The sequence below is a fragment of the Erythrolamprus reginae genome, chromosome 2 (assembly GCF_031021105.1).
Source record: "Erythrolamprus reginae isolate rEryReg1 chromosome 2, rEryReg1.hap1, whole genome shotgun sequence".
NCBI classification, from domain to species: Eukaryota; Metazoa; Chordata; class Lepidosauria; order Squamata; family Dipsadidae; genus Erythrolamprus; species Erythrolamprus reginae.
The window spans coordinates 158,569,809-158,591,082 of NC_091951.1; the positions used below are offsets into that span (position 1 = coordinate 158,569,809).

Genomic DNA, 21,274 nt, shown 5'->3' on the forward strand with positions numbered 1-21,274 from the left:
AATTACAAGCGAATATAGTTTCATGACATAATGTTGGGAAAATACAATTCTTTCTAACAATTGGATTCCTGGCATTCTTTGTACATAAAACCTAAGCGTAGTGGTGATTGTAGTTTTTTGTTTTGAGGGTAATATGATTTGCATGAGTGTCTTGAGGTGCAATTTGATAATGCTACTAATTATGACAAATGGCACATCTCTGTTAGATTTCTGCTAGCTTCTTTCTTGTTTTACTCTCCTCTGGCATTTCAGATGTCAGATGATGCATTGGGAGAAGAAGATACAAATAGCCAAAGAGATGCGTGCTGCAGTGGACTCAGACGCTGAGCAGAACGAGATCAGAGCCATGAAGGCAGAGATTCACAGGATGCAGGTGAGACAGGAAGTGCTGGGTAGGCAAATCTGCTGGTTACCTAGATTGGCAAATGCACCGCTGATTTCAGTCAAACTAGTCTAAGGTTTTGTATCATAAATATGCTTAACCCAAATAATTATATGATCTGTACTTACCCAATCTGCTGCTTTTTTCCTTTCTTGATGTACCTATATATTGAAGAAAAAATTGCACAGAATAAACAAGTGGGTCTGGGGAATATTTTTGGCAGATTTAGGCCCAAGATTTCTAAGAAGTATAAAAGTGTTTTGGATATGATAAAAAGGTAGTGCCTCTCTTGACTCAACTTCTAGTCACTTCATGTAGACTTATTGATAGCAGTGTGGAAATGTTTGCCATTATCTTTTTCCTGAATGGTTTTTCAATGTTCCAGTCTAGACTGATTTTCTGGTTATCTCCCATTCTTACCAATCCTGCTTGGTTTATGAGCCTAGATAAAATAACCAGTTTCTGCCACTCACCAAGACATTTTTAATGCAGAGTGTTACATGGTAGTGATTTCTAAATTCTAGTAACCCTTGCGCACTGTGCAGTTCAAATCCTGAAGATGTAGGGAATTCAGACTGCAGAATCATTAAAGGGCAACTACCCAGATTCTGCTTGCAAATAATTAGTGGATGAAAGACTATTACCTTGTGAATATACTGTATATCTCTATCTCTACCTATCTATCCATCCATCCATCCATCCATCCATCCATCCATCCATCTATATTACTGAACTTCAAGCTGCTCTCTGCTTATCTTTATAAGATTGGCTAGATACTGCCACCTGCTGTGAAGCTGAATTAGGATATAAAATGTAAATTATTTTTTAGATTTATTACCTAAGTGACTATAATCCTGACTTTGATTTAATATTTCAGAAAAAAATATGTTGAATCCAGACAATAGCTAATACAGTATTGTGATAGGAAAGCCAGTAAGAACTGCTAAGAAACTCAAGCAGGTCAGCTATTTATCAGAAATATGGATTAACATTTATTACACCGTGTTTACTTGATGTTTTACAGACATCAGCAAGGTGCTTCAAGTATTCTGTGAGATATGTTGAGTTCACTAATAGCCCCAAAGATTTGTAGATTCTGCTGATCAGTCTGATGTTAGCCCAGTTTTAGAGTTTCTGAACCATGTTATGCAAAGCTTTTGGCTGTAGACGATAATGTATCCATGTCTACAAGGATGTAGAAATATAACATGTGACTCATGGACAATGTTCCAATACATTCAGCTGACTTGCTTCCTTTCTGCCATATAGGGAAAGTACCAACAGCTGATGAAGCAGCAGGAGAAGTTAATGAGAAGTATGGAGGCAGCAGTTTCCCGCCGAGAAACAATTGTGCTTCGTGCTGAGAGTCAGAACAAAATGAATAAGCAAGTGCTGACAAAGGGTGACTTCTACTACAAGAAGTTGGAGCTTAAAAAAAAGATCAAAGAGACCCAGAAGGTCAGCAAGTAAAGATTGATATTACAGATCATTAGGGAATTGCGCGCGCGCACGCGCGCGCACACACACACACACACAGAGGGAGTGGGAGAGAGTATCTGAACAACTGATTATTGTAAAATATTTCCTGAAACAGTCTGGAAAGCTGAGTTTAACTCTGCTTTCTCTCTTGTAGATTAATACTCTAGTTTCAGCTTTCTAATATGGAAATTAACAGAGCTCCTTAATTATCATCGACAATACCATGGCCCACTCTATCTCTAGTGCAGGGACATCAAACTCAAGATCCAGGGGCCAGATCCGGCTGATGGACTGCTTAAAACTGGCACACAGGGCTGCTCTGGAAATAGCAAATAGCATCTACCATTGAAAATGGAGTTTTCATGGCAGAGGACTGCAGGAGGCCATTGTGGCTGAAAATAGCGCCAGGGGCCCTGCACGGCCCACCGGGCTCCATTTTCGCTGGCAGGGAGTTCTCAGTACAAACTTAAAACAAAACAAAGGAGAAATGTGTCCCCTTTTGCATTTAAGCATGCAAGAAGGGACAGGAAAGGAGAAAGGGAAAGGAAAGACAAAGAAAAAGCAGGAATGATAGGAAGAGAGCAAGGAAGAAGAAACAAGAAAGAGATGAAGGAAGAAAAAAGTAGAAGGAAGAGAGAGGGAGACAGAAGAGCAGGAAGGAAGGATATTATAAAGCGAGGAAAGGAAAACCTGCCTTAGCATTTGGCTACCATAGGTGCCCTCGACATGAATGATGTCAAGTTGGCCATGCTCACCCTGGTCTTCCCACGATCAGACACAATCCTGATATAGCCCTTAATGAAATCGAGTTTGACACCCTTGCTCTAGTGCAGGGATCAGCTACTTTAAACACTCAAAGAGCCACCAAAGTCCTAACCGGAAGCTTCCCATTCAATTCTGGAGCCAACTGGAAAGCCAGTTCCCCCATCAGAGAATATCCTCCTACCATGGCATCCTTTTTCCTCTGCCAACAGGAAGTCCGGTACCCTCATCATAGAATCTCCTCCTAGCACGGCACCTGTTTTTCTCCGCCAACTGGAAGTATGGTTTCCCCACCATAGTTTCCTCCTCTTAATGTGGCTTATTTCCCTTTTACCAACCAGTAACAGGGAGCCAAAGCAGAGAAATGAAAGAGCCACATGTGGTTCCAGAGCCAGGGGCTGCTGACCCCTGCTCTAGAAGGACTATTATGCCATCCTGGGCATAATATCTTTTGATCCTGCTTAAATACAAGGTTCATGAAAACTGTAAATGTTGGTTTATGCTGCTGTAAGTCAAAACTCTTTTAAAATCAAGAGAATATTTGGCGAGCAGGAACAGTCATTTCTTTCCAGGATCACAGTAGTAGCTTGAATAACTTGGATACATAGATTAATCCTAGTCACATGAGGTGAAAGTGGGAGGAAAGCCCTTCTCTATAGCTCATAGTCATCTATGAAATACTGTACTTAAACTTGGTCAGTCAAGTTTAATTTGGATTTAATGGATTTAATTTATTTGTAAGATGACAGATACCACATGGCAGTGCAAGTGAAGCAGTGCCCATTTTGCATGTGTGTGAGAGAGATAGAAAAAAGGACCTTCTAGCCTCAAGAATTTGCACCCACCATCTTGCAGTTTTTGACCAACGTACCCTGAAGATATTGCTAGCAGGAACACTATGTTTAGAAAAGTTAAATTGTGAATGATAAATCTGGAGTGAGGTTGATTTTTTTTTTTTGACAAGAGGGAAAACTCATTTTTGTCTTTGTTCTGCATTTCTTTCTCATGGGAGATACAATGCATCTCTTCACAAGCCAAGTCCAGGCCAGGGAACAGAAAATTTCCAGAAATTGAGATTGGGGACTCAAGAAAAATAGAGCAGCCTGGAAATTAAGGAGCTAAATGCAGATTAAATTTTATTCTATGGAAAATTATTTCCACCATAGTTTTACTTTGTGCTGCCTTTCTTATATCTTGCTGTATTTTGATCTGCCAAATTCCTGTGCTGGTGGAGCCCATTTCTGAAATATCTACAGAGGCAGGGTATTGCTTCAAATGGTGTGTGTGTGTGTGTGTGTGTGTACCCCCAACGCCTAGACACAAACAAGGGAGCCAAAATTACTCAGATTCCTGGGTGTTTTTAATGTCATGATGTCGAAAACTATGATAGATTTTCCAGAAATAGAACAGAACATAAGCATAATCCAGAATAGAAATGTATTTGACAGCTTCAATACAGAACTATTGAAACATAGACACTATTGAACCATTGTTTATAAGTACAGTATACCATAAGCTTTACTGATGGAATATAGATTCACAATTGCTAACCAGTTATACATTAACTGGAAAATAAATGTTTCTGTTGAGCGTGTAGATGCATTTTCTTACATCATAAACATCATGGAGGTTGGGGGAGGGGGAAAATAACTTGTTAAAGGTAATAGAATGTATGAAGTTGCTCTGAGAATTTACAGTACGCAGTTGTGTCACAGGACTGTGAGGCAAATGATTTGTCTTGAGCAAGTGGGTTGATTTTTTTTTCTTTTCTTATATTTGTATAGAATGCTGAGGAATGCAAGAAAACCATAATTCAGCTTGAACAATCACAGCAGACCCTCAACTTAGCTATTATGGAGAAGGAGAGAATACTTTCTGGGCTGAATTATGAAGCAGAAGAATTTGATGAAAAACTTGAGCAGTTGCAAGCAAAGAAACGGCAGGTAATGAGTGGTCATTTGTGCAGGGCATGTTTTATTTATTTATTTATTATTTTATCAAGTATGTACAGTACTGATAATATACAGTACAAAGATATAACAGTGTTTATATACATGATACTAGTAAGAGCGAAAGATTAGGACAGGGGACGGTAGGCACGCTGGTGCACTTATGCATGCTCCTTACTGACCTCTTAGGAATTGGGTGAGGTCAACAGTGGATAATAATAGATTTGGGTACTGGCTGAAGCATCCCACCTAGTTTTTAATTTTTTTTCTTTACCATTTAGCAAAATGTAATATATTGTGATAATTTGTATTAGTGAAACAATTTGCAAAATAGGTTGATTAATCAACCACAAATTATTTGAGTTTATCTAGGATTAGGGTTAGATTAGGATTAGGTGTGTCTGAACAGACAGGTATTAAACCAACTACTATATAGTAATTACTTGTCCATATAAATCTGCAGGAATATTAGTGTTTCATTTTATTAATTGGATTTATATGCCACCCCTCTTATTTTTGGGGTTTCATTGACAGTTCCCACTATGCATTTTTTCCCCTGTGACCCTGTCTATTTTTTTTTTTAAAAAAGGTTAAATCTTTTTTGAAGCCTAAGCTACCTAAATTTTTGCTTATCAGTTGATTCCCTCTCAAGAAGCGGCAGAGGGGATTTATTCCTTCCTGCCTGCCTTGCCTGCAGCCTTTTGTTTCTAATAACAAATTCAATATTGCTTTTCTAAGAATCTTTCAGATATTGTGTCTAATCAGACCCGTGCGAAGCACATGCAGGCCGTGAAAGAAGGGAAGTACAGCCTACTTTGTCGTTCTGAGATAATGTCCCGTGTTGAACATCATAAGGTGATGGAGAGACTGCATACTCTTAACATCGTTCTCGATCAGATTGACCAGGAATATCCTTATTACCACAAGACGTTGCACAGAATTACCCAAGTAATAACTGAGAAACTGGAAGAACTGAGAATCCAGGAGCACGAAGAAGAAAAATAGAGCTGGACATTTTCAAAATATAGATACAGTATGAGGATATCAACATTTTCAAAATATAGATGTGGTTCAGTTTCCCAGTGGATGGTATACAAGAAAGAGAAAGATGGGGGATGAACAGGATAGCTGTTTTATATTTACATTTTGCTTTTTCCATTGCATTGTTTTTTTGGAGGGGGGATATTGTTCTAAATAAAAAGACAAGTTGGATTCCTTACTTTCTTAGTTCTGTTTAATCTGGGGATTCAGCAAACTTTCAATTCTTAATTGTTGGACAGAATGTTGAAATTTTCCACAGGATAAAGAATCCTTCAGGAGAACATTCCGATTCCGTGAGAGAAAATTATGGCAACATGTAATGGCAGAGTTTACCATTTAATTCTTCTCCCAAGGTCTTCCTCCTTTCCTCAGCCCCTGCTTCCTGGACGATGCTAAGACAGCTCCTCTGTTCAGTTGACTAGATAAAAGCTCATTTAAGGAATGTTCACATTCTCAGCACATGAAGAAAAAATTCCAATCAGCAGTCAACAGGGGTTAAGGATGGCCAAGAATGGCCATCCTTCATGACACTGATTGGAGGATGGGGGGGGGGGATTTTAAACCTCAACATGGAATGAAAATTCCTCCTATTTTCATTTAAACTGCAAGGATCAGCTGAAAAGAAGGTAACTGTGTGCATGATGATGTGCCTGTTTGCAGATGAACTTTGGGAGATTTCATTGGAGATCATTCCCCCCTCAGGTCAAAACTATATTTATACTGCTGCTGTAAGACTGATACTTAAATTCGCATGTGATTTAAACCATAAATTGTTGGCCTAATGGCATCTTTACACATAATCCTAAATTGCAATGGGTGCATACTTACCCAAAGGGGGGAAAACAGATGATAGTTTAATACTCTGTATAAAACCAAGGGTCTAAGGCAGGGGTCCCCAACCTAGCTGAGCATATGTGTATGTGCTCCATTTGCACATGCAATGGGCATGCTTGCTCCCCTTCACACAATTGGAACTACCCACGCACGCATGTTTGCCCATCACTCACTCAAATACAATTGCATGCATACATGCTTAACAACCGTTTGCACAAATGTTGCTATGCATACACTTCCACTTGTATGGAACCATCTCCTCCCACCACACCAATCCGCAAAGCTGGAAAGATTGGGGAACTCTGTCCTAAGGTGACTTTTTTTCATTTTACTCAAATTAACAAAAACTTGATGGTCGGTCAGAGTAAAGTTCTGAGTGTTAGATGATGATACTACAATCAGGTAGTGAGCTCCATGCATTAACTACTCGGTTAATGTTTCTTCACCCCACCCCACCCCCAAAAACAGACTTAATTCCGGCGATTTCTCCTCCTTTTTCTAAGAAAAATACTGCTATCCTCTCAATGTTTGCACGGGAGAAGCTCTTCCAAGGCGCGCCATTATACGTCGTCGCCTCATTTAAATAATTTTTAATAGAGAAACCAGTGGACCCGTCCCGCCCTTTTTTTGTGATCCGGCCGTCTCTGGGTTGCAAAAAATAAAAATAAAAAATCGGGACGACCACGAGAAAAACCCGGATGGCAGCGAGAGAAAGCAAACGCCTTAAATCCTTAACTGCCATCCGGTGGATGTCCGGATGTTTCCAGGGAGCCCAGCTCGGCCAAATCCAACTCGTTCGACAAACCCGCAAAGGGAGTATTAAAGAAAGAAAAAAAGATACGGAATCCAGACCGTCCAGGGAGAAGGAGAAGTGGTCACGTGACCCCGCTCACGTGACCCGTTGGAACTTCGTGTGTGTCTTCCTGCTTCTTTTCGCGTTGTTGGTGATTGCGGGGTTTTCTGCCCGTTCGAGTAAGTGAATATTTTAGATAGGGTGGCCTGGCCGAAATCCTGCGGGGTTTTGGATGCAGATAATGATAATTGTGAATGAGGGCGGTGGGGCGGGGCTAGGCGACCAGATTGCTGCTGTGGGATTTACTTTGGCCAGGGTCAACGTGTGTGTGTGTGTGTAAAACCTACCGTACATTTTGACACAAATTCAAGTAGCACTTCTTCATGCTAACATCTGGTAGCACTTCTTCAGACTAGCAGATGTTATGGCAGAAACTTTCATCAGATGCAGTTGAGGAAGTCACAAAGGCTTAATTATGTCTTTTTAATAAAAAATTGTCAGTTTGAAAAGATGCTGTCAGGGTTCTGATTGTTAGCTATTGCAGAATTGAATTGAATTGAATAGACTCAGGCCGGCGTACCAAGATAAAAACATTATACAATCAATAAAATTGAATTGAAACATTCATCCATCAATCACCATAAAACCTTCATGTAAATATTCATCGTGAAACATTCATCTATCAATCTTTAAGTGATTTGGGTTGGAGCAGTGTGTTCTTGCTCGATGTCCCCACACCTGGTGGCAAAGCCATGCTTTTAGGGCCTTTTGGGAGGCCAGGAGGGTGTGGGTGATGCAGATCTCCGGGGGAAGTTGATTCCAGAGAGCCGGAGCCCCCACAGAGAAGGCTCTCCCCCATGGTCCCAACAGCCCATACTGTTTGGTCGATGGGACTCGGAGGAGGCCAACTCTGTGGGATCTGACCGGTTGCTGGGACATGAGGCAGAAGACAGTCCTGTAAATAATTTGAAGAACATGGCTCTCCTCTTATACTGACCACATTTTCACAAATATATTAATTAATTAGTTTGTTTGTATTCCACCTTCATTATTTTTACAAATGGCTCAAAGTAGTTAATATATACAACACCCCTTCCTCCTCCTTTATTCCCCACAACAACCACCACCCTGTGAGGTGGTTTTGGCTGAGAGACAGCATGACAGGTCCAAGCTGCCTTTTGTGCCTGGGGTGAGACTTGAAGTCATGGTCTCCCAGTTTCTAGCCTGGTACCTCCAACAACTAGACCGAATCAGCACCGAGAAACCAAAAAGGTAGTTAGAAATTTATGCTTGGAAAAACAGTAGCACCCTCAATTGTAATTAATATTAATAGAACATTTTGGTATTCTCATCACTACACTTTCTAAATAATAGAACAATCATCTCCAATTAATATTGTATAATCACTTTTGAAATAATAGAGTGTATCCTGAGTCATAATATAATGATAATAATATCTTTATAGGCAACCTGGGGTCTGTTTTGCTTACAGGGAAATTCTAACTGTCATCTTAGTTTCTCTGTTCCAAGTAATGCCCATGTTTTCAAGACTGTTGTAAGATTTCCTGACACAGGAAATACAGAAATTTGTTCCTATAGGAAATCAGTACCTGTAGTTTTACAAGATTGATACAGCATAGAAGGAAAAATATGCAATAGGCCCGTTGTCTTTTGAGCCACAACAGTGGGATATCATTGTTTTGATGGGAATCTATTGAATATAGTAAATGTTAGATTTTCTAGGCCTGATATCCATACATCTGGGACTACCCAACTTGAATACCAGGGATAGGTTCTGAAGAATAGACAATTTGGACAATGTATTTTAGCACAAGCCGTGAAATAATGTGTCTGATCTGCATGTTCTCTGCAGCTTGAGATGACCGCTCCTATACTTCCTGAGGAACAAACTCCTGCTTGTTGAATCACATGAATCACTCCATGGTGATTCAATGCATGACTGAGGTTGTGGTGGAAGAAGAGGCGCGCAACAATGCTGGTGATTTCAACTCTAGCATTTGCAATCACGCTGCTTGGACTATCTAGAATTTCAGGTGCAGCCATAGCTGCTTCTAAAAGAGAGAATGATCATTGGGGTAGGAATCATGGCAGGATATCAGAGGCACCAGAAGAGAACGTAGAACAACAGTTGGAACTCCCGTTGCTGTCTAAGCAATGCAACATCCCTCCGGACAGCCGCTTTGACTGTGCCCCAGAAAAGCTTCTCTCTCAAGATGAATGTGAAGCTCGGGGATGTTGTTACGTCCCTGTCTCTTCCAAAGAGCCATGGTGCTTCTTTCCTACCAATTACTCTAGTTACAAGATGACAAACCTAACTGCCACCCAGACTGGCTACACTGCCCATTTGATCCGCAGTACCCCTTCTTTTATGCCGGATGACATAATGAATGTGCAGCTGGATGTAATCTTTGAGACCAAAGGGAGGCTTCACTTCTCGGTGAGTAGAGACTAATTGTTTTTTATTTTATTTTTTTTTAAAAGGAAGTCCAAGACATTTTGACATTAACCAAACATGGAGGTTCTTTGTAACTACCCAGTTCCCTGACAGTGTGACATTAAAACCTGGTGACAAAATGACCACATATAATAGAAACTTTGTTTTGTTATTTTTTAAGAACAGAAAACCGCAAAAATAAAAAACGGGCACACAAGATCTAAAGGAGATAAACCCTAAATGAAATAAGAAGAACCTTGTCAAAGCCAAAAAAATATTTTAATCCATGTTATGGGGAAGGGGATTAAAGAAAGAGAATGGAAGAGGGGAGCCTTTGGGAGGCAAACTATTCCTGTGCTTCTCTTGATGCCACCATCCCTTATCATTTTTCAAAGTTGGGCTACATAACAAATAGAGATGGAGCAATTTCCCCTCTCCATTGGGGGCTTCTAACTTCCATTTCTCACTGAACCCATAGGCTTTTTGTTATAATTTTATTATGTCATAATCTTATCAAAGTATAAAATAAATAAAAACAGAAAAAATAGTGGAAATATAGGGAAGGGAACAGGGAAGAAAAGAAGTGTAGGTTAAAAGGAAAAAAAGAAAAAAAGTATTGACTTCTAACTCTTTTTAGCACAGTACTGTAGTATATACATGTACTGTACTTACTATATTAAGTAGTAGTTCTATAACAAAAATCTATCTAATCCACAAAACCCAAAGTCAAAATTTCTTTTTTTTCCCATCTCAAACACAAAATCCAGATATGGCTTCCAAGGAGAAATAAAGTTGGATGTGTTCTTTCCATTGATTAGAGCAGTGAATTTAGCCATTTGTACTAGTTCATCAGTTTTACCATCCATTCACTCCTTCTGGGAATTTTTCCATTTTTGTGCATAAAGTGTTCTTGCTGCTATGAACATCAGTGGTGGGTTCCACTTACTTTCCCTACCAGTTCTCATCGCATCGGAAGTCACGTTGGGGAAACGAAGCTCTGTGCAAGTGCAGAAGCCTTTGCGCATGCGCAGAGGATTCTTTGCCAGCCGCTTTCAAGGAGCGACGACTGGAGGACCAGTTCGGGGGCGTGGCCATCCATCCATCGCTGCTCATTCAGTGAAAGGGAGCAATTTTTCCGCCACTGGTTCCGGCAAATCTGTCCAAACTAGCAGCAACCCCTACATATGTAAAAAAAATATAACAGCAAGGTTCCAGATTTTTTTTCAAATTCTTTGTCCCTAATCTATCTCTTAGTGACATCAGGATTAAAGCCCATGATCCTCAAGTTTTGCTTTTTTCCTGCTATAATCCTAGGATAAATCCCTTTCAAGTTAAAAAGAGAAGGTGATTGCTAGGCTATGTGTCTTTGGCAATTTTGCCAGAACCAAAATTCACTTTAAGTGAGCAAGTGGTTGGATGCACACATCAGGTTAATGTATTATGTAGTTTATTTGGCTTTAGTGTAATAGTTTGCATAAACTCAGTTAGCTAAAAATGATTTAGCTTTACTCGATAAGTGGTCAAAGCAATGGAAACGGCAGTTTAATGTTTCCAAATGTAAAATAATGCACTTGGGGAAAAGGAAACCTCAATCTGAGTATTGTACTGTATTGGCAGTTCTGTATTAGCAAAAACTTCAGAAGAGAAGGATTTAGGGGTAGTGATTTCTGACAGTCTCAAAATGGTTGAACAGTGCGGTCAAGCGGTAGGAAAAGCAAGTAGAATGTTTGGCTGCATAGCTAGAGTTATAACAAGCAGGAAGAGGGAGATTGTGATCCCGCTCTATAGAGCACTGGTAAGACCACATTTGGAATACTGTCTTCAGTTCTGGAGACCTCACCTACAAAAAGATAGTGATAAAATTTGAACGAGTCCAAAGACGGGCTACAAAAATGGTGGAAGGTCTTAAGCATAAAACTTATAAAGAAAGACTCAATCTGTATAGTGTAGAGAACAGAAGGGAAAGGGGGGACATGATCGAAACATGTTAAAGGGTTAAATAAAGTTCAGGAGAGAAGTGTTTTTAAAAGGAAAGTGAACATAAGAAAAAGGGGGCACAATCTGAGGTTAGTTGGGGAAAAGATCAGAAGTAACTTGAGAAAATATTATTTTACTGAAAGAGTAGTAGATCCTTGGAACAAACTTCCAGCAGACGTGGATGGTAAATCCACAGTAAATGAATTTAAACATGCCTGGGATAAACATATATCCATCCTAAGGTAAAATACAGGAAGTAGTATAAAGGCAGACTAGATGGACCATGAGGTCTTTTTCTGCCGTCAATCTTCTATGTTTCTATACTGCATGAAGTATAATTATGGTCTAGTTAGTATTGCTCTTCCTAGCCCAAGCTATCACTAGATGGCAGCAAAGAACTGAAGTTGTTGATATTGCTTTGCTGATATTGAGCCAATGACAATATGTGTAAATCCAGCTAATTATGGTTTCTTCAATAAATCACAATAATGCATAGTCTGACTTTATGTGATCGGTGACTCTTAGTTACATAATTAATTCCTTGCTTTTCTCTGTGACCGAAACACATGCAGCATATGCTAATACTTCAAATACATTATGTAGATATTGTAGGTATGTATGATGTACGTATCTAAATTATTCATCATCTACTGCATATATTTTCAGAAATCTAAAAACAAAAATTATAAATGAAATGCATTGCTACAAATTCAGAAGGGGTTGATGTTTATTTCCAAGCAAAATCATATAAGAGTGCAGCCTTTAACTTATTTTATGCTGTTTATAAATGACTCTGCTTATAGACGTCTGTTTTAGAAATAACAGTCAGGTTTTAAGAATATCAAATTTCATATTAGATCAATTGAAAGATGAGAAATCAATTAACCTGATAATAAAAATCCCTCTTGAACCAAAGAGCTCAGTTTCATTGTAACTTCAAACTTCACACCGACCTCCTTTCTTTCATCTCACAAATGATTTTGAAGTAGAAGCCAAGTCCCATGGAAATTTGACTGGATTTTTCTGGCCATCAATTTTTGGAGTAACATCACACAATTTTTGTGTCTCTTCCTTTGCAGCTTAAGGATCCAGCTAGGAAACGCTATGAAGTTCCTTTAGAAACCCCCAAGACGACCAGTAAGGAATTCCTGAGACTCTATTCTGTGCAGTTTTCTGCTGATCCCTTCGGCCTCATTGTTTTTCGACAATCCAATGGCCAAGTTCTGTAAGTACTCCAAGTATTGTTCTAGAGCAATGTATTTAACCAGCAGAAAATCATCCTAATGAAGATTGAATAGCCGTATGGCAATAATATAGGGCAACGTGTGTTGTGTGTGTGAGAGAGAGAGAAAGAGAAGGAGGGAGGGAAGGGAAGGGGGGGAGAGTGGGTGATAGCTTCTGATCTGGATGTTGAAGGACCATTTTCATATTATACTCCAGAGTTTGTCTTCACCTAAAAGGCAAATAGGCATTTTTATCATTTGTGAGTCTATATTTTGCAATGCACCTAATATAATTATATAGTTATTGTTAATGGCAAGTATTCTGAGCAAAGTCAGGTTACAAGCGGTGTGCCACAAGGGTCTGTTCTGGGTCCTATTCTTTTTAATATGTTTGTGAGTGACATAAGGGAAGGTTTGGTAGGGAAGGTTTGCCTATTTGCCGATGACACTAAAGTGTGCAATAGGGTTGATATTCCTGGAGGGTTCTGTAATATGGTAAATGATTTAGCTTTACTAGATAAATGGTCAAAGCAATGGAAACTGCAGTTTAATGTTTCCAAATGTAAAATAATGCACTTGGGGAAAAGGAATCCTCAATCTGAGTATTGTATTGGTGGTTCTGTGTTAGCAAATACTTCAGAAGAAAAGGATTTAGGGGTAGTGATTTCTGACAGTCTCAAAATGGGTGAACAGTGCAGTCAGGCGGTAGGGAAAGCAAGTAGGATGCTTGGCTGCATAGCTAGAGGTATAACAAGCAGGAAGAGGGAGATTATGATCCCGCTATATAGAATGCTGGTGAGACCACATTTGGAATACTGTGTTCAGTTCTGGAGACCTCACCTACAAAAAGATATTGACAAAATTGAACGGGTCCAAAGACGGGCTACAAGAATGGTGGAAGGTCTTAAGCATAAAACGTATCAGGAAAGACTTAATGAATTCAATCTGTATAGTCTGGAGGACAGAAGGAAAAGGGGGGACATGATCAAAACATTTAAATATATTAAAGGGTTAAATAAGGTCCAGGAGGGAAGTATTTTTAATAGGAAAGTGAACACAAGAACAAGGGGACATAATCTGAGGTTAGTTGGGGGAAAGATCAAAAGCAACATGAGAAAATATTATTTTACTGAAAGAGTAGTAGATCCTTGGAACAAACTTCCAGCAGACGTGAATTTAAACATGCCTGGGATAAACATATATCCATCCTAAGATAAAATACAGAAAATAGTATAAGGGTAGACTAGATCAGTGTTTTTCAACCAGTGTGCCGTGGCACAGTAGTGTGCCGTGAGACATGGTCAGGTGTGCCGCGAAGCTCAGAGAGAGAGAAAGCAAGAGAGAAAGAAAGCAAGAGAGAGAGAGAGCAAGAGAGAGAAAGAAAGTGAGAGGGAAAGAGAACAAGAGAAAGAAGGAGAGAGAGAGCAAGAGAGAGAAAGAGAACAAGAGAAAGAGAGAGAGAGCAAGAGAGAGAAAGAAAGCAAGAGAGAGAGAAAGAGAACAAGAGAAAGAAAGAGAGAGAGAGAGCAAGAAAGAGAAAAAGAGAGGGAGGGAAGGAGAGAGAGAAAGAGGGACATAGGGAGGGAGAGAGAAAGAGAGCAAAAAAGAGAGGAAGGAAGGAAGAGAAAGAAAGAGGGATGGAGAGAGAGAGAAAGAGGAAGGAAGGGAGAGAAAGAGGGAGGGAGAAAGAAATAGAGCGAAGGGGAGGAAGAGAGAGAGATAATTATTTTGTCCAAACTTTTTTTAGCATCCCCCCCTGCTCAATGTGCCCCAGGGTTTCATAAATGTAAAAAATGTGCCGCGGCTCAAAAAAGGTTGAAAATCACTGGACTAGATGGACCATGAGGTCTTTTTCTGCCGTCAGACTTCTATGTTTCTATGTTTCTATAAAACAATGAATCTAATACAGAATATGTGAAATAGCCATCTCTAACTAGCATTATTGGGGCACCGAGTTGAGTTTTATCTTTTATGACATGCAGTATCTATAACTTTCCTTCAATCAGGCCAATTCTGGGCCATGTACCAAAAATAGAAAACCGTAAATAAAACCTTTCACAAACAATTTAGAAACCATTCCAGAGATAATCATAACTAGATGAATGCCCACAATCATCCTGAAGGTTTGTTGAAACAAAATCATTTTATTGAACACTCCCGAACAATAGGAGATAGGAGCATCTCTGGGAACTTTGTGTTTCATAATTGAATTTTTTAAAATGAATTCAGGCATGTAGCAGCATCCTCTTGGATGGGGACACCTACCTAGTTCATAATGCAGCCAGTGACTAGATTAGGTTAGGTTAGATTAGATTAGATTATATTAGATTATGATTTTGGGACTTGCCTCCAAGACAGATTGTGATAAGTCAAAGAAAAAGGAGACCTTATTTGTAAACTGCTGGTGGAAGTGTCCACTTTCTCCCAATAGGCTGAATACGACTGTGGCTCCTCTGTTCTATGCTGACCAGTTTCTTCAAATCTCCACTGCTCTGCCATCAAGTTTCATCTCTGGACTGGGTGAACATCTGACCCATCTTACTCTGAATGTCAATTGGACCAAAATTACTTTGTGGAATCGGGACATATCACCGGTGGTAAATGACAGCAGGGTGGCAAGGTTTCCTGAAAAGACATTTAATCAGGATGCTATGCATTCATTATTTAGCATACACTAATGCACGCATTTCATAGGAATAATTCCATTATTTTGTGCAAAGTTGGCAAAGCCTTAGAAATCACTAGGGGTTAACCCACCCACCTCCAAAGCATACCATTACCTGGTGAAATGTGAGTTATAATCAATGACCATGTGATAGCAGGGTCTTTTGAAGAAGAAAGAATGACAAACAGAATTAAGTTGTATGTTTTGGCTGGAATTCTGAATAGTATCCCATTGCAAGATTAGGTGACAGATCTCACCTGGGCATTCTACTGCTTAATCTGCTTTAGTGTGCAATTTCTCCTTCCTATGGGAACCATAGTTCTCTGCAAAGCTTTTGAGAGCTCTGGAGAGCATTCTCAGCATCTCATTTGCCTGTGAAATATCACATTCTTGGCAAGAACCATGGCAGATATAATCCTATACTGGAGATTGGCCCTCTCTCTATGGAAGTCTGGGAAACTGAGTCAAAAGCTTGCTTGATCCAATTGCTTGATAGACCTTTTAGGATGTCATTTAATTGGCACTTGAACATTTTTTAAAAAAAATAGTGAAAAGGGGCCATCGTGGAAAAAAGTATTTGCTTGTTTGAGACCACCAAAGAGGTTCTAAAGCTCAACGCATTGCTGAGTGTTCCTGTTGTCCAATACAGTGTTGACCCTATGCAATATTATTTCTGTGTTTTTAGCCCTCTGCCAATTTGTATGGTTCACACCCCTTCTATGTGGCTTTAGAAAAAGGTGGCTTAGCCCACGGAGTCTTCTTACTGAACAGCAATGCAATGGGTAGGTATTGTATCAGATCACATTCCTAATAGGCCAATCTTAGATATGATCAAAACAGCCTTACAGTGATTTGTATGTGCCAAAGCCATGTGTATTTGAAGGAACCATTTTATGATTTGGAGCACAGATCCTGACTTTTCAAATTTTATTTGTGAGGTGGGTTGGGCTGAGAGAGAGTGACTGGCACAAAGTCGTCCAGGTGGCTTTCATGGCTAAGGCAGAATTTGAACTCACACCCTCCTGGCTTCTAGCCTGGTCCCTTAACCAGTAAACCAAAGTAGTCTACTAATCAAACTGGTCTACTGATTAAGGTTTGGATCGTGTAATTGCTTTTTAGCCTCAGCAATTTAGCTTGTTCTATTAACTGCTATTTTGTGATTACTTACACTGTATAACAGCATAACCCTGGCTATTTATATTGAGAATTAAGGCGGTTCATGATGCTAATTGCACTAGGAGTCCAATCTGACAAATACTATTTAAGTTTCCCCTCAATAGTTAAGCACGGGCTGAATGTAAAAGGACAATATTTGTATCTCTTTCTATTCAAGGGAACTGGCTATAATGTGGGCAACAGTCTCATTGTCAGCATAGAGGCAGGCGTAGCCATTAAGCAGCAAACCAAGGCTGAGCGTATAGTAATGGAATACGATGGCTGTATGGAGGCCATGGTGGTAAAATCCTGCCGGTATTTCTGCAGTGCATAGATGGCGTGCTGTGTCCTTCTTGTAGCTTCTGTCCAAGCCATTGTTTGTCTTGTAGATGTGATACTGCAGCCCAGTCCAGCGCTGACATGGAGAACTACAGGGGGCATCTTAGATTTCTATGTCTTCTTGGGCCCAGATCCAAGCAGTGTAGTGCGCCAGTACATGGACGTTATCGGTAAGTATTTGCACCTTCCCATGCATGAGGTTAGACAAGAGTTTTGAGGAATGGCTTCCTTTCAAGAAAGTTCTTTAATAGTTTCTCGTAATTACTGAACGCTCCTGAAGGCAATGGCCACTTTGGTCATTAATACTGAGGTGTTCTGCCAGAAGATGCCTTCTTGTTTAAACTGGCTTTTCTAGCTTCTGGACCTCTGTCAGAGTGTGGTGTGCTGGTGCTGGAGCTTTTATAAGTCTGAAAGATGGGAGAAATAACAAGATCTTGCTTCAGGTTTCTGTTGTAATAATTAGAAGCCTTACCTAACTTGAATGTTCTCCCATAATAACATTTAGGTGTACAGTGGTACCTCTACTTATGAACTTGATTTTTTCCGTGAGCAGGTTGTTAAGTAGAAAAGTTTGTAAGAAGAAGCAGTTTTTCCCATAGGAATCAATGTAAAAGCAAATAATACATGCGATTGGGGAAACCACAGGGAGGGTGGAGGCCCTGTTTCCTTCCAGGAGATTCCTAGAGAGGCCCCATGGAGGCTACTCCCCGCCTTTTCCGGTCCTGTTTCCTCCCAGGAGATTCCTAGAGAGGCCCCACAGAGGCTTCTCCAGCCCTGTTTCCTCCCAGGAGATTCCTAGAGAGGCCCCACGGAGGCTTCTCCCTGCCTTTTCCGGCCCTGTTTCCTCCCAGGAGATTTCTAGAGAGGCCCCACGGAGGCTTCTCCCCGCCTTTTCCGGTCCTGTTTCTTCCCAGGAGATTCCTAGAGAGGTCCCACAGAGGCTTCTCTCTGCCTTTCCCAGTTACAATTTCAGAGGCTCCGGTTTGTCAGTGGAAAATGGTTCTTGAGAAGAAGCAAAAAAAATTTGAACCCCCGGTTCTTATCTAGAAAAGTTCGTAAGTAGAGGCGTTCTTAAGTACAGGTACCACTGTATATACTTCCCCAAGAGCTTTACAGCACTGTCTGGGACGTTTACAATGTAGAAGCCTTATTTGCGTATTGTCCCCAACAATCTGGGCAGTAATATGGACATAAAGTTCCAGGGTTCTTAGCAGTGGCCTGCAGAATTCTGGGATTTGAAGTCCACAATATCTGTATGGTGCTCAGGAAAGAATAGATCAGTGTTTCTCAACCTTGGCACCTTTAAGATGTATGGACATCAACTAACTTGGTTGGGGGAAAGATCAAAAGCAACATGAGAAAATATTATTTTACTGAAAGAGTAGTAGATCCTTGGAACAAACTTCCAGCAGATGTGGTAGATAAATCCACAGTAACTGAATTTAAACATGCCTGGGATAAACATATATCCATCCTAAGATAAAATACAGAAAATAGTATAAGGGCAGACTAGATGGACCATGAGGTCTTTTTCTGCCGTCAGACTTCTATGTTTCTATGTTTCTATGTTTCTAACTACCAAGGTTAAGAAACATTGGAATAGTTGAAAAATTGTCACTCATGAATAATTCCCCCCAACAGTTGCCATGGTAGAATAGTTTGGGGGTAGATAGGGTATCGTTAAAAAAAAAAATCTGCCTGCCTGCCTTTGAACTCCCAAAGGCAGGCAGAAGAGTTTGAGAAGAGCCTTTGAACTGCCTTTTTGAAGTTTGCTTTTTAAAATGCTTAGTATCTTTAGACCCCAGATTTTCCCAGCCGATATACTGTTCAAAACATAAGCAAGGCATCAGCTCAAGAAAGTCTTCTCTGAAGAAATGATAGTAGTGTGCTAAGTCTATTTTATCTGTCCTTTGAACGTTTAAAAATAAAATCAATTCATCTATGAAGAGTCTAAATCACAGGGCCTGCAAAGACATTTCCTCCCTCTTTCTACTCCATCTACACCAACTTAATTTAGGTATTAGAAGCAGCCCTTCATACACCTAAGCTGCAACCCAAAGCAGGGGCTTATAGGTAGATATAAGCATAACCTTTAAAATAGCTATGCTAGGTTGGGTTTGCTGTTGAAAGGTTGAGACATATTGTGAGTATTTTACTGAAATTATTTTTCTTATAGTAGATTTGGGAGTGCTGATGGTTTTGAGAGGCTTTGAATATTGATCTCTCCCTCTCTCTCCCTCCCTCCCTCATTCTCTCTAAATTCCTCCAGGCTACCCATTCATGCCTCCTTATTGGGCTCTCGGATTCCATCTCTGTCGCTGGGGATACAGTTCCACTGCTATTACTCGGGAAGTGGTGAAAAACATGACTGCAGCTCTTTTCCCCCTGGTAGGTGCCTTCTCTGAATTCTATCTGACTAAAGCTTCTCTCTGACTCTTGGGCTGGTTCCTATATTTCCCTGAACCTTAATGTGGTTTATTTTATTAAGTTCAGAGGTTCTTTTCCGATGCCCAGTCAATTGCTCAGGCAATCTCCTGCAATCAGAGATTAAGAAACACGATTGATGCAACAGCAAAATTATTATAAATGAACGGCGATAGGCCCAAGTTCATATTAATGAATACATAAAAGAGAAGGGAGGTTAAATGATACAGTTCAGCAATTATTTCTATGCAAAAGAGAACCAGTTTGGTCTAGTGGTTAAAGCAGGAGACCATGCGGTCTAGTCCCGCCTTAGCCATAAAAGCCAACTGAATGACTTGGTGACACTGTAGTGACACTACAGGCTATTTCAGCTAACTGCTAGTTGTAGTTCAGTAGTTCAAATCTCGCCACTGGCTCAAGGTTGACTCAGCCTTCTCTCCTTCCGAGGTGGTAAAATGAGGACCCAGATTGTTGGGGGGCAAAATGCTGATTCTGTGAACCGTTTAGAGAGGGTTGTGAAGCACTGTGAAGCGGTATATGAGTCTTAAGTGTGATTGCAATTGAGATTATTCTCTCTCAACCTGCATTACAAAATTATTGTTATTGGAAAAATAGGAGGAGGGAGGTGTTGGATATGTTTGCCACCTTGGGTTAATAATAATAATAGTAATAATAATAATAATAATAATAATAATAATAATAATAATAATAATAATAATAATAAAGACAGGATATAAATAAATAGTTAAAATAAAGCCTATATATTACAGTAAAATAAAATTTCTGAGTTGATTTTAACTTGGTGTATTTTGTGAATTCACACATCAATGTTTGTAAATGAGGGTTATAAGGAATTGTGTCAAGGTTGAACGATAATTAATGGATTGTGTCAACTCAGCTAATTGTAATTCACTTAATAATCCATTATAAAAGAGACCATGGGCTAATGTGGTATGCATACCCAACCTGTGTGAAGTAGTACAGCACCAGTATCAGTGCAACACTTAAAGAGAATATTTGTTCATAGAGAAAAGGGAGGTGGGACCCAAACCTGCTCTCATCAGAATTTTGTTCCTGGGCTCATAGGACGTACAGTGGAATGATCTGGATTATATGGATGCTAAGCGAGACTTCACCTTCAACAAGGATGGTTTCAGGGACATGCCAGACATGGTGAACGATTTCCATCATGATGGCCGGAGGTATGTCATGATTGTGGTAAGTTAATGAATCCTGAATTCTCCTTTGAGGGACTTCCCTGCATTACTGTATTGATGTTGACCTCAATCAGATGTAGATGATGCAGTTCTCTGTCCAACCCTCCCTACCGCAGGAGCGAGTCTTTTGGAAGGAAAGTGCAATCTCGGGTCTTACGATTTAGGAAGGATTCCTAGTTTGGTTGGAGATTCTCTAAGGCAGAATTCCTTGCCATATATCAGCCTATAGTTGAGAAAGCCCAATTAGTTATTAGAAGTACTGGAATGTGTTTTATTTAATGCATTTAATGCAGTGGAGGGCTGCCCGCTGCCAGTGCTACCGGTGAGTTCCCAGCGGGGTGCGGACACGAGATTCTGTTTCCTGTGCATGCGCATAAGCCAGATCTCGTGTGAGGATGTTCGTGCACGTGAGATTTCAGCAATTTTCACAAATTCTTTGCTTCTCTGCATGCCAAATCTCATGCAGGGGCGCGCGTGGGCCCACTGGTCACACGCAGCTGTGCACGCATCCTCGATTTTACTATCAATCCATAGAGTGGCTTGCACCGACAGCAGCCCACCACTGATTTAGGGTAACTT

General features: G+C 40.2%; 2 protein-coding genes across 3 annotated transcripts in view; both read left to right on the top strand.

Moving 5' to 3' along the window:
* CCDC40 (coiled-coil domain 40 molecular ruler complex subunit) overlaps positions 1-5,791 on the top strand; it is a 33,298-nt gene extending 27,507 nt beyond the window's left edge. Inside the window, exons 17-20 of the mRNA XM_070740183.1 lie at positions 253-373; positions 1,652-1,840; positions 4,408-4,566; positions 5,311-5,791. Of these exons, the coding sequence (XP_070596284.1) occupies positions 253-373; positions 1,652-1,840; positions 4,408-4,566; positions 5,311-5,577 (736 nt within the window). The 3' untranslated portion in view covers positions 5,578-5,791. The remainder of the gene's footprint in view (positions 1-252; positions 374-1,651; positions 1,841-4,407; positions 4,567-5,310) is intronic.
* A 1,547-nt stretch (positions 5,792-7,338) lies between these two features.
* Positions 7,339-21,274, top strand: part of GAA (alpha glucosidase) — a 37,170-nt gene continuing 23,234 nt past the window's right edge. For both annotated transcript variants that reach the window (XR_011558088.1, XM_070740184.1), the window contains exons 1-8: positions 7,339-7,419; positions 9,114-9,698; positions 12,752-12,897; positions 15,327-15,492; positions 16,246-16,342; positions 17,105-17,224; positions 19,324-19,442; positions 20,565-20,696. Coding sequence is in view for 1 of the 2 variants with exons in the window: in XM_070740184.1 (XP_070596285.1) it covers positions 9,234-9,698; positions 12,752-12,897; positions 15,327-15,492; positions 16,246-16,342; positions 17,105-17,224; positions 19,324-19,442; positions 20,565-20,696 (1,245 nt within the window). In the remaining variant the exon portion in view is untranslated. The remainder of the gene's footprint in view (positions 7,420-9,113; positions 9,699-12,751; positions 12,898-15,326; positions 15,493-16,245; positions 16,343-17,104; positions 17,225-19,323; positions 19,443-20,564; positions 20,697-21,274) is intronic.